The 13590-nt window shown below is 52.2% G+C and overlaps 1 protein-coding gene across 1 annotated transcript in view; it reads right to left on the reverse strand.

Moving 5' to 3' along the window:
- LOC308672634 (fibulin-7-like) overlaps positions 1 to 13590 on the reverse strand; it is a gene marked incomplete at its 5' end in the record, with an annotated part of 45659 nt that overhangs the window by 1751 nt on the left and 30318 nt on the right. The window contains 9 exons of the mRNA XM_081335681.1: positions 154 to 292; positions 1130 to 1267; positions 2845 to 2967; positions 4547 to 4672; positions 5327 to 5497; positions 7577 to 7733; positions 9192 to 9263; positions 9777 to 9896; positions 10612 to 10719. Of these exons, the coding sequence (XP_081191807.1) occupies positions 154 to 292; positions 1130 to 1267; positions 2845 to 2967; positions 4547 to 4672; positions 5327 to 5497; positions 7577 to 7733; positions 9192 to 9263; positions 9777 to 9896; positions 10612 to 10719 (1154 nt within the window). The remainder of the gene's footprint in view (positions 1 to 153; positions 293 to 1129; positions 1268 to 2844; positions 2968 to 4546; positions 4673 to 5326; positions 5498 to 7576; positions 7734 to 9191; positions 9264 to 9776; positions 9897 to 10611; positions 10720 to 13590) is intronic.

Below are 13590 nucleotides of genomic sequence, written 5' to 3' on the forward strand. Positions count from 1 at the left end.
CCCTCTTCTTTGTGGCAACCCCTCAAATATGCTAATTATGCTCCGGTCCTTCTTTTCGCTAGACTAGCCGTAACCAATTGCTGCTGTCATCTTTAGCCCCGGTTGCTGCTAAGGACCCCACCCGCCATCCTCATTTCTGGAACTTCTACTTACAAGGCCGACGTCTTGACATAAGTTGCGTTGAACTGGGTCTTGGGGCATTCGGGCTTCACGCAGCGGAAGCCACCAAAGAGGTTGACGCAAGTCTGTCCGCGGCTGCAGTTGTCTTGATTCGCGGCACATTCATCCACATCTTGCAAAGACAACAGAGAAGAGTCTGCCCGGCTCGGTCCTGACGGCCTGGAGCCCTGCTGTGCCCTGGCAAACATTGCAGACCCTCACCCTGCTCTAGCAATTTGGCGGAGGGCCAGAACTGCTCTGGGCTGCTGGCAATGTGCCACTCCAATCCCAGCAAGGATCCACAGCAAACAGACAGGGATATGGATCCCAGCTCTGTGCAACTCCCCACTGCACTGAAGGGGTGCATCCTTGCACTGAAGGGGTGAATATGGGGCAGGGTTGTGGCATCCATGTGCTGAGGGCAGCCCAGCCTCCCGGCACCTCTGGAATGAATGGGGCCAAGACCTTCAGCCCCATGTTTTTGCATTTCATACAGGGAATCCTTGACTTACAAGAGTTCATTTAGTGACTGTTCAAAGGTAGCACTGAAAAATGTGACTTATGACCGTTTTTCACAGTTATGGCCTTTACAGCATCCCCATGATCATGTGATCAAACTTCAGCCGCTTGGCAACTGATTCATATTTATGACGGTTGCAGGGTCCTTGGGGTCATGTGATCCGCTTTTGCGACCTTCTGACAAGCAATGGGAAAGCCAGTTTCACTTAACAACCAGGTTACTAACTTAACAACTGCAGTGATTCACTTAAGAACTGTGGCAAGAAAGGTCATAAAATGGGGCAAAACTCACTTAACAAATGTCTCACTTAACAACAGAAATGTTGGGACTCAATTGTGGAGGACTACCACTACTTTAACACACACACACACTGCCTGATGAGGAGGGTATAATTGGGGCTTTACATTTCTGCAATTTATTATCCTCACTTTGAGGATGGGAGGGACTCACCGCTGCATATGTTTTGCTCCGCCTGAAACCGATAGCCAGACGGGCAGGTGCATTGATAAGACCCAGGTAGGTTCACACATTCGTGGAGGCAGATCCGGGTGTGGTAATTGGACTGGTAAAGCTGGCACTCATCCACATCTGCAGCAGAGCAGGAAGCTGCTTAGTGGGTCCCCAGGGCAAGAAAAGGGCTCCCCAGTCCCTGCCCAACTCAGTGCTCCAGAGACAGTGAATTCACGCAAGCAGGACCCCACCCCACCCCACTCGGGGTACAATGCTCAGCACTGCTTTGCCAGAGGAAATGGGCACGGAAGATGTTTAGGGCCCTCGAATGGAACAGCATTGCCACCTTTGCAAAGTGTGGCAAGATGGAACCAGTTGGCAATGAAATGGTTACATTACTTTGCAAGGCAGCGTTTCTGCACCGTGACAACTTTAAGACGTGTGGACTTCAACTCCCAGAATTCCCCAGCCAGCATAGCTGGCTGGGGAATTCTGGGAGTTGAAGTCCACACGTCTTAAAGTTGTCAAGGTGGAGAAACACTGTGCTAAGGCAAAACAAAGCCACCCTATAAGAACTTAACCATGTTCTGGTTCACACAACACTACGTGATGATGGGCAGCGACAGACCCTAGGCCTCCCTCCCTGAGCTTGTCCACATTCAGCAGCAAAACGACTGGATTTCACCAGTGCAAGGCCGAAGACCCCTCCTCTTTTCCGTTAATATCCATTTTCCTCCACCTGAAATCGGGTAGATGTCAAAGCAAGAAGATTCCAGGAAGCAGAGTGCCCCATGTCTTCTCTCTGTCTCTCTTATGTAAGCTTGGTTGTGTGCTTCATTACCATGCAGTGACACTCTGACCTGAACTCTGGGGAAATGCTTGCGGGGAAAGCGAAAGTAAGTTATATATCTCACTGAGACTCCGCTTCAAGATCACCTAGCCGGAGAAGAACACAGCTGCATACCAACCTAGGCTTGAAGTGACCATTCTGCAAACATCTGGCCTAAACCTGATTGGTCGTGCGCGGGGGGGGGAGTGGTCAGCGATGGGCGGCAGTTAAGGAAGGGAAACGTTGAACTTAGGGATTTTGCCATGGGACTCTCAGTTCCGGCTATGCACTCCTGCAGTGCACTGGACTTCTAACAGAACTATACCTTTCTCAACAAATGGAGCCAAGGATTGTTTCTATTTAGAGGTTTGTGTGTTGGCAGGTCTGACACTAGCTAAAATGGACTAAAGTAGCAGGGGGCGTTGGTTTGGAGAGTGTTTCAGAAGATTTAAGGGTAAAAATCTGAGTGGGAAGCTTCTGGAAGGCCTACCACTCCATCACTCTCCTGCCCAACTCTTGAAAAATGTTCAGGTGGCGGATTATGGGGAGGTGGTAGAGCCACAAAAGCAGGCTAGCAGTTCTCTGTTCCTTTAGTCCACAGAGTCTGGGTGGGAAGCCCATCCTGCCTGCAGCCATGTTCCCATGAGATGCTGGTCGACCCCCAACCCGATGTGTCTCTTTGGTAGCACGGACAATTTCCTGGTTCCTTGGCTACAGAATCATCCAGCAAAAGCCTTGGCTGACTGTCGTATTCTAGCTCCTTTTTATTTTCTTGTTACCGCATCTGTGATGCAAGGAATGGTAGCATTCTGGGAGTGGCAACTGCCACTTTACTTGAGGGCCCCAATTGCGGTCTATGGTTACCAGCAGCCCCCTCCCCCTTTACCTTGACACATGCCTCCCCTTGTCAACTGGAAGCCGGCATCACAGCTGCATTGGCGTGAGCCCCCGTGACTTTCAACACAGCGCGGGAGAAGGCTGAAGGTTGCGTTGCTCACAGCTGCCCTGTCTGTGGTCAAGAGGTCACCGTTAGGGTGGGCTTTGCAGAGGCAAATAAGCAGAGCAGAGGGTGGGGAAGAGGTGGGACCTCCACAGGCTTTTTACACCTTCCACTAGTAGTCCTCCACTTATGACCAGTTATTTAATGACTGCAGTGAGTCCTCAACAGTTCATTTAGTGACCATTCAAAGTTACGACGGCACTGAAAAAACGGACCCGGGACCGTTTTTCACACTTACGACTGTTGCAGTATGACTCCAGTCATGTGATCAAAATTCGGACGCTTGGCAGCCGACTCATATTTATGACGGTCGCAGCGTCCCGGGGGTGTCACGTTTGCGACCTTCTGACGAGCAAAGTCAATGGGGAAGCCAGATTCACTTAACGACCGTGTGACTAACTGAACAAGGGCAGTGATTCATTTAAGAACGGTGGCAAGGAAAGTCATAACGTGGGTCACAGCTCACTTAACAAATGTTTCATTAAGCAATACAAATTTTGGGCTCAATTGTGGTCGTAGGTTGAGGACTACCTATGCATGGAGTTCTGGTGGCCTCAGAAAGGATGATTTATAGCCTGTAAAGCATTTTCGGCCGCCATAAGGTGTCATATTGATCCCTCCCCCTGGGTCACATGACCACAAATTGAGCTCTTGACAACCGGTTGCAGCATCCTGGGGTCACATGATTGCAATTTGTGATATATTTTGCCAGTTTCTTGACATTTTTTACTGGTTTCTAGCAAAATGCCTATTTAGGAGAACATAGAATCATAGAATCAATCCTAAGGCTGAAAGGGGCCTTGGAGGTCTCCTAGTCCAACGCCCTGCTCAAGGCAGGAGACAAAGGGCTGTCCGGTCTATTTTTTTTAAAAAAAATCTGATCCCAATTACAGGATGACCAGTAAAGGCAAGACATACTCCAGCCAAGCTTCCCCCAGTGAGGACACGGATGCCTCCCTGTTGTTTCTTTGGCAGCAACGTCAAAATAGAGTGGTTCCCGTCCTCTCTGGCTTGCCTGGGGTCTCCCATCTCAGCTACCCCGTTGAGAGATGCCCTCTCACCTTTCAGTCTGATCCAATGGACACCTCTGGTGATTAAAGGATTGGGGGGCTGCCACAAAGAAGAGGGGGTCATGCTATTTTCCAAAGCACCAGAGGGCAGGACAAGAAGCAATGGTTGGAAACTGACCAAGGAGAGAAGCAACCTGGAATTAAGGAGAAACTTCCTGACAGTGAGGACAGTTAACCAGTGAAACAGCCCCCAGAAATCGTGGGAGCTCCATCACTGGAGATTTTTAAGAAGAGGCTAGACAGTCACTTGTCTGAGACGGTACAGGTTCTCCTGCTTGAGCAGGGGGGTTGGACTAGAAGACCTCCAAGGTCCCTTCCAGCTCTGATCTATTCTAAACACTGACCTTGTCAAAGCAGGTCTGATGCAGGGGGTCAGAATTTTGCTCTAGGGTTGGGAGCCCCCACCTCCAGCTCCCGGCCCGGAGAGTGTCCCCACAGCTCCCTTGCCCCCCCTCCTTCTACCCCTCAAGGGAAGGGCCAGTCCTGCTTCTTGGACCCCAGGCCTCTCTCTCGCTTACAGGAATGAAGGGGGGCCTGGCAGGTGTTCCCCGACCAGCCGGTGGGGCACAAGCAGCTGTAGCGGTGAACGGCATCCAGGCAGGTCCCTCCGTTGGCACAGGGCTGACTGGCACAACCGCTGATGCCTGGTTGGGGAATGAAAGAAAGAGGAGAGGCTTCTTGTTGCCAAGGGTTGAGACGGAGCCTTCTCCTCCCTTGGCAGGACGCCCGCCCCACTGAAAACAGCAAGGATACCAAGGGGTGGAGGTGGTATAAAAGGCAAACAGATGAACAAAATAAACCGCACGAACCATAAAACATGATTTTGAAGCAACTCAGCTCCACAAAAGCAGGGACAAAGGCTTTAGACAGCTAGTCCTCAACAGTTCATTTAGCGACCGTTTGAAGTTACAACAGCGCTGAAAAAAGTGACTTACAACCATTTTTCACACTTATGACTGTTGCAGCATCCCCACGGTCATGAGAGCTTGGCAAACTGACTCATATTTATGACGGTCGCAGTGTCCCGGAGTCATGTGATCCCCTTTTGTGACCTTCTGACCAGCCAAGTTCAATGGGGGAAGACAGATTCACTTAACAACCCGGTTACTAATTTAACATCTGCGGTGATTCACTTAACAACTGTGGCAAGAAAAGTCATGAAGCGGGACAAAACTCACTTAACGTATGCCTCACTTAGCAGCCTAAATTCAGGGCTCAATGGTGTGGTCGAGGACTACCTATCCACGCATCTGGCAGGTGAGACCACTTAAAAGCAGGAACCCCCTCCTTCCACTCACGTTTGCAGAAGGCCGTCCGTCCACTCCACGTCCTGTTCTCCAGGCAGACCCGCGTCTCAGAGCCGGTCAGTGCAAAGCCAGGGATGCAGACAAAGAAGACCTCGTTCCCCACGGCTGTCCCCCTGCCCAGCCTCCTGCCATTGGTGGGTGCAGAAGGGGGGGTGCAGCTCTCTGCGGGGAGCAAGACAGAAGAAGAAACACGGTGGAGACAATCCCTGCTTTAATCGGAAGCAACTTTCCTGGTCGTTCAGCTGAATGCAGACCCGAGAAATCCCAAGGCAAAGGGCCAGACCCCACTGCTAATTTCTTGCGGCATTACGGTTTATGCAGGGGTCTTCAAACTTGGCCCTTTTATGACTTGTGGACTTCAACTCCCAGAGTTCCTCAGCCAGCATGCCTGGGTGAGGTATTCTGGGAGCTGAAGTCCACAAGTCATAAAAGGGCCAAGTTTGAAGACTTCTGGTTTATAGAAACAGAAAAGAAAAAAAAAGAAGAGTTGAGGGTGGGAATTAAAAACTTCCTGAGCAAATTTAAAAGGCTGTGGCCCAGTGGGGAAAATGCCAGCAGAGTCAATCCAAGTCTTCCAGTGAAATCTGTTGTGGTTAAAAAAGATAAAACAAAATATAGTATCTAAAATGCTCTTGGGTTTATTTGAACCAGGATGCACTACGTACACAGTACGAATCACAACAGAGCTGGAAGGAATCCTGGAGGCCTTCTAGTCCAGCCCCCTGTTCAAGCAGAAAACCCGACACCATTTCAGATAAGTGACTGTCCAGTTTCTTTCTATCCAACAACATGAAATTTAATGTGGAGAAAAGCAAAGTTTTACATTTAGACAGGAAAAACCAAAGGTACAAGTACAGATTAGGTGAGACCTGGCTCAAAAACAGCAACTGTGAGAGGGACCTTGGAGTCCGAGTGGACGATCACTTAACCACAAGCCAGCCGTGTGCAGCAGCAATCAAAAATGTTAAGACAATCCTTGGTTATATATAAACAGAGGCACAGAATTAAAATCACATGAAGCATTAGTACCACTTTATAGATCCTTAGTAAGACCACACCTGGAATACTGTATCCAATTTTGATCACCACATTATAAAAAAACTAGAAATTTTAGGGAAAAAATGCAAAGAAGAGCAACTAAGACAGTTGCGGGAATTGTGTATGGCTATTCTAAGGGACGCGGTGGCTCAGTGGGTTAGGATGCTGAGCTTGTCGATCAGAAGGTTGGCAGTTTGGCGGGTCAAATCCCGAGTGCCGCGTAACAGAGTGAGCGCCTGTTACTCGTCCCAGCTTCTGCCAACCTAGCAGTTCGAAAGCACGTAAAAATGCAAGTAGAAAAATAGGGACCACTCCGGTGGGAAGGTAACAGCGTTCCGTGCGCCTTTGGCATCTAGTCATGCCGGCCACATGACCACGGAGACGTCCTCGGACAAGCGCTGGCTCTTCGGCTTTGAAACGGAGATGAGCACCGGCCCCTAGAGTCGGAAACGACTAGCACGCATGTGCGCGGGAACCTTTACCTTTACCTTATTCTAAGAAAAGGACGAGGGGTGACACGATAACAATATTTCAGTGTTTGAGAGGCTGCCACAAAGAAGAGTAGGGGATCAGCTTATTTTCCAAAGCACCAGAAAGCAGGACAAGAAACAATGGATGGAAACTAATCAAGGAGAGAAGCAACCTGGAATTGAAACTTCCTAACAGTGAGGACAATTAACCCGTGGAACAGCTTACCTTCAGATGTGGGTGCTTCATCACTGGAGGTTTTTAAGAAGAGACTGGACAGCCACCTGTCTGAAATGGTACAGGGTCTCCTGCTTGAGCAGGAGGCTAGACTAGAAGACCTCCAAGGTCCCTCCCAGCTCTATTCTGATTGACTGATTCTTAAAATCAGTCTACTATACCCTTTCAGATTTGGAAGGAGCCTGGTTGCAGATAACCCACAACAGGTCTATTGGACTTCTACAAGGCAGATATGGGTTCAAATTCAGCCTTGAAACAACCCACGTACCGAGGTGGGATAGATGTCAGAATGGTTGAAAAGAAATAATAATTAAAAATTATTCATGTTTATTCCAATGAAATCAACTCAACACCCTTTCCCCTGGATTCTGCAGTCTTTCCTTCCATGGGAGTCCGTGGAGGTGACGGGGGTCAAAAGAAGCAAGACGGCATCTGTAACCTAGGTGGCAGACGTCATCTTGACTTTTTTTTGGCCCACTTGGTTTGCTGTCCTTTTACCGTTCCGCTTGGCTGGTGGCTTCTGGGCACCGCCTGGCAGGAGCGCAAGCTGCTTCTTCAGGCTTCGCAGGCTGCGCATCTGGGCCGCCTCGTGAGCCGAGAGCAGCTTCTGCACCTGTTGAATGGCGGCTGCGACGTGTTGTTTGCTCAGACAGTTCTAGGCAGAGGGAGGAGAGTGGAGTCGGTTGGGAAGGGGCTCCCCACGGCTGGGTCTGCCCCCCAGAAAACGGATCAGCTGAAAGGGACTTTCTTCTGGCTGGCATCTCCTAAGCACCCGATCCAGCAGGATGGCTCGGCAGTGGAAAGCCCAACTCATCCTTGGGGCTACAAAGGATTTGAGTATCTATTTGAATCCCGTCTTTGTTGCAGGTGGTCCTTGACTTACAACAGTTCATTTAGCGGCCGTTCGAAGTTACCACTCCACTGAGAAAAGTGACTTATGATCGTTTTTCGCACTTACGGCTGTTACAGCAGCCCCGTGGTCACGGGGTCAAAATTCAGGCGCTTGGCAACTGGTTCACGTTTATGACGGTCACAGTGCCTTGGGGCCATGTGATCCCCTTTTGCAACCTCCTGACAGGCAAAGTCAAGCCAGATTCACTTAACAACCGTGTGACTAACTTATCAGTTGCAGTGACTCACTTAACAACTTGTGGCAAAAAAGGTCATAAAATGGGGCAAATTTCACTTAATGAACGTTTCACTTAGCTGCAGAAATTTTGGCCTCCCTTGTGGTGGTAAGTCAAGGAGTACCTGTATTTTACAACTAATTCAAGGTGAGGAACATACCCAACACACCTTCCTCCCCCCATTTTCCCCATCACAACCACAGCCCTGCGAGGTGGGTGGGGCTGAGGGCGACTGGCCCAAAGTCACCCGGCTGGTTTTTATATGGAAGGCGGGACTTGAACTCCTGATTCTGCAGTTGCCATCTTGACTTTTCTGATCCCCCCCTCTCCTGTGGACCCTGTTGCTACAAGGAAATATGGGAACTGTATTCCCCAACTTGAAGGGACGCGGTGGCTCAGTGGGTTAGGACACTGAGCTTGTCGATCAGAAAGTTGGCAGTTTGGCGGGTCGAATCCCGAGTGCCACGTAGCAGAGTGAGCGCCTGTTACTCGTCCCAGCTTCTGCCAACCTAGCAGTTCGAAAGCACGTAAAAATGCAAGTAGAAAAATAGGGACCACTACGGTGGGAAGGTAACAGCGTTTCGTGCGCCTTTGGCGTCTAGTCATGCCGGCCACATGACCACGGAGACATCCTCGGACAAGTGCTGGCTCTTCGGCTTTGAAACGGAGATGAGCACCGGCCCCTAGAGTTGGAAACGACTAGCACGCATATGCGGGGGAACCTTTACCTTTACCTTTTTTATTTCCCAACTTACTGGGAGAGGCAATTTGAACATGTACATTCTAGATGATGATCACGGGTGGTTGTGAGTTGCCGAAGAAAACTTTTGGGAAACGATGTCTAAAGACTGAAGATGCGTGAATAATGACATCTTTGGCTTTGGGCTCCAGGCCGCCCCCACCAGGAAGAGCTGGCCCGGGTCTCCTCAGCTCCCCTGGGATCTGCCGGGCATCATCTCCCCTCAGCCCTTTCCATGCCCTCTTACCTGGGTGCTGCTCAGGGGCAGCGGAAGGATGCCCAGGACCATCAGGAGAGTGGCCAAGCTGGGCAACATCTTCTGCTCTCCAAGAGGTGGGAGAAGGACAACGGCTTCCTGCAGCCTCCTCGTCTCTCCTTAGCTAAGAAGGAGGAGAGAGAAGAAAAGCAGATGAAGCTGGACGTTCAGTTTCGGCCATTGGAGGAGAAGTCCTTCTGTGGCAGGAGAGAACAGGATCTTCTCCACCCTTTTGCTTCCTGACCACTCCGCTCTTGGGAGAAGGTTGCAAATGGACACAGTCTTAACAGGGTGCGGAGTTTTCCTGCAGAGCTCTTGGCAACCGGACCAGATGCAGCGGGTGCAAGCTAGCCGGAGGAAGGTCCAACCTGGAAATACCGTAAGAAGGAATTTCCCGAGAAAGGGAAGGCTTGATCAGTGGAGCAAGTTTCCCTCCGGGAGTTGCAGGCACTCCGTCGTCGCTGGAGGTTGTCAAGAAAAGATTGGACAGTCATTTCTCCGGGATGGAATAAGGACTCCTGCCTTGCGAGTCTATTGGAAGGCACCCAGGTCAGCCCCCCTCCCCAGCCCCAGCACCTGGGGGCGGATGGGGATGTCAAGGGACAGGGAAGACCGGCTGGGGAGCCCAACCTGAGCCTCCAGTTGCCCCAGGCTCAGTTGGGGGGGGCTTCTGTGCTCATGGAGGGCAGGTGGCACCTTCAGCCACAAAGGAGAGAAGCCCCCTCAAGGGTGCCCAGCCCAGTCCCAGACTTGTCTCCCAGACTTGTCTCCAGTCAGGGTTGGAAGTCTGGCTCCCACCACCACCACCATTCTCTCTGACTGGAGACAAGGCTGGGACTGGGCTGGGCACCCCCGAGGGGGCTTCTCTCCTTTGTGGCTGAAGGTGCCACCTGCCCTCACTCAGCACAGCAGCCCTCCCCCCTCCAACAGAGCCTGGGGCAACTGGAGGCCCAGGTTGGGATCCCCAGCCGGCCTTCCTTGTCCCTTGACACCCCCATGCCCCCCCAGGAGTTGGGGATGGGGGCTGACCCGGGTGCCCTCCAATAGACTCCCAAGCCAACCTCTTCAGTCCTCAGCCAATGAGCTGGGGGGGGTGTTTGGAAACTTCACCCCCCCTGCCCCATTCCTCTGCAGCGGGGACCCTTCCCCGTCACCCTCCCCAGGGGTCTCCTGACCAGCCTCCCCACGTCCCAGGGGGGCAAAAGCTGCCCCTGCTGCAGCAGCGGGGTCGCGGGGCTGGCTTCGGGGAGGGGAAGGGGGGCAGCAGGCGGGGCTGGGGAGGGGGGGCTAACCGGGATGCCCCCCACCCACCCAATAGCTTCTGATGCGGCTGCACGCCCCCTCCCTCCGCTCCCCAAAGGACGGGCAGAGGAGGCGGGAAAGGCGCCTGAAGGGGGGCGAGGGGACCCACCTGGCTGGGGGGGTCTCTCCGGCGGCTCCCCCGGCAAGGCTCCGTCCCGTCCCGCTCGCCCGGCTGCCTTTTATCCCCTCGGAGGCGCCTCTGCTGGGCAGCCGCTCCCTGGACGGGGCGGGGGGCAGGGAGGCGGGAGGTCACGTGCCCCGCACTCGGTGTGGGGGGGGTCTCTCTCTCGCCCCCCAGCCCACCCACCCCGCGCTCGGGCGCGGCGCTTTTGCCGCGGAGGGAGCCGGGGGGGGGGCGGCCGAGGCAGCCCTTCCCCAAGCGGGCGCCCTCCGGGGGGGGTGTCTTCGAGCTGCCCTGATTGGAGACTTTGGGAACGATTCACCTGCAGACGTTGTGGGGGCTTCAACACTGGAAGGGGCCTTGGAGGTCATCTAGTCCCCCCCTCTGCTCAGCCAGGAGACTCTATATAGCTTTCCAGACAAATGGCTGTTCCCTTTTCGAAGAAGAGATTGGACAGCCTTTTGTCTGGAATGGTGTAGACTAGAGAGACTCCTGCTTGAGCTGGGGGGGTAGGTCTAGATGACCTCCAAGGTCCCTTCCAATTCAGTTATTCTGAAAGGGCGAAATAAACTCGGATGCCTGCCTGGGATCCAATAGGGAGCCGAGGAGAAAGAAGCAGCAGGCCATCCTGAAGCCAAGAAGACGGCAAACTCTTCTCTGAAAATATTCAGACTTGTTTTTGCTGGAGGGGGGGGGGAAATTGAATTAGCAACTTTGGAAAAGCAGCAAAAGCTGCGGGGGCGGGGGGCGGGGGGGGTGGAGCTGGGTCAGCAGCCTAGCAAAGAAGGCGTTTTGTGCAAATGGCCCCTCCCTCTGTTTGGCTGGTCCGATTGAGCAGCAGACCTCAGCTGGAAAGCCCCCCCCCCAAGTCCCAGGAAAGGTGCCAGAAATGGACTAAGAGGAAGGGCTGTGGTGGCCCTTCAGGAGGATGGCTTCAGCTCCCCTGAAGATGTGTGTGTGTGTGTGTGTGTGTCTGTGTCTGTGTCTGTGTGTCTGTGTGTGTCAATGGGTGCAGGAAGAGAGTGGCTTTGGCCCCAAGGCAGAGGCAGGCAGCCAAGTCGGTGGTGATGCGGCCCCACATAGGAGTGATGTGGGGAGGCTGGCAGACGGATAGAAGCGAGCAAAGCAACAACAGGCAACTCAGCCCAGGCGCCAAGAACCTCCTGTGAAGCTGCTCAGATCATTCCAGGAGGCTCCCCCTTAATGAATTCGTTAAAGAAGAAGGCTCTTGAGCCTGGGACGTTCCTCTCAGCATTGCCAAGTCTTTCACTCTACCCCAGACGAGGGTCCAGGAGGTCTTCTTCAAGTCTCAAGGAGCTTGGGAGTCCTTTTTCAGACCAAACATGTTTTAAAGGTAAAGGTTCCCCCGCATATGCGTGCTAGTCGTTTCCGACTCTAGGGGCCGGTGCTCATCTCCGTTTCAAAGCCGAAGAGCCCGCGCTTGTCCGAGGACGTCTCCGTGGTCATGTGGCCGGCATGACTAGACGCCAAAGGCGCACGAAACGCTGTTACCTTCCCACCGTAGTGGTCCCTATTTTTCTACTTGCACTTTTACGTGCTTTCGAACTGCTAGGTTGGCAGAAGCTGGGACGAGTAACAGGCGCTCACTCTGCTACGTGGCACTCGGGATTTGACCCGCCAAACTGCCGACCTTCTGATCGACAAGCTCAGTGTCCTAACCCACTGAGCCACCGCATTTTACGGGAAGGCAAATCCCTCCCAAACTGCAGTTTGCTTCATGGGCCGCACAGCAAGGATTGACAGGTGGCAGATCTGTTTTGACACTTATGACCAGATGACGGATGCTTGTATGAGATGGTTGTGTGGATGGACGGATGGTTTGCTTGCCTGCTGAGATTCAGGAACAGCTGGGATGAAGGTCTTCACTGAACCTCAGCATCCGATGGACATTCCTTCCACACCACTGATCTGGACTCACCCATCTCCAAGTGGGTGCTGGAAAAAGGTTGACCATCCTGTCGAAGTGACACTGGCTGTACTAAAAAAAAAAAGCTGTCCTAGAGTTCCCCCAAATCCCAGGTTTCAGAGGGAGGATGATCTTCCCAAACAAGATGACTTCTCGGTGTATATTTTATCTGCCTAGAATGCAGTAAGAAAGGCCATTCTCTTCTGCTGAAAACAAAGCCGTTGAAATTTCACTTGCTGGTTGCCTTTTTAAAGGGTTACAGCATGAAGGGGGTCCTTCCCTTTCCTTGAGTTATGGAGGAAAAATATGGAGGCAATAAGGAACTACAGCTACTATGATGCCTACCAGCCTCTAGGACCTGTATCTCTTTAATAGTGAAAAAATATTGATAATAAAAGATCTACTTCATGATATTAGGAGACCTTGGAGGTCTTCTAGTCCAAACCCTGCACAAACAGGAGACCCTATACCAGGGATAGACAACCTGGGCTCTTTTATGACTCGTGGACTTCAACTCCCAGAATTCCTGAGCCAGCATGGCTCAGCTTGGAAACCTCTCCTTTTCCCCTCAGCATGGCTGGCTCAGGAATTCTGGGAGTTGAAGTCCACCAGTCATAAAGTGACCTAGGCCAGGGCTAGGCAACCTTGGCTCTTTTATGACTGGTGGACTTCAACTCCCAGAATTCCTGAGCCAGCCTGGCTCAGCTTGGAAACCCCTCCCTTTCCCCTCAGCACGGCTGGGCTCAGGAATTCTGGGAGTTGAAGTCCATGAGTCATAAAAGAGCCAAGGTTGCCCACCCCTGCCCTATACCATTCCGGACAAATAGCTATCCGGTCTATTCTTGAAAAACTCCCAACCTTTCCTTGAAGCCTGCTACTTCTTGTCCTGCCGTCAGGTGTTTTGCAGAATAGGTTGACCCCTTCTTCTCTGCGACAGCCCCTCAAATATTGCTATCGTGTCACCCCTATACCTTCTCTTTGTTAGACTAACCATCCCCAATTCCTGCAACCGGTCTCCATAAATTTTAGCTTCCAATCCT

The sequence above is a fragment of the Vipera berus genome, assembly GCF_964194415.1.
Source record: "Vipera berus genome assembly, chromosome: 10".
Classification (NCBI taxonomy): Eukaryota; Metazoa; Chordata; class Lepidosauria; order Squamata; family Viperidae; genus Vipera; species Vipera berus.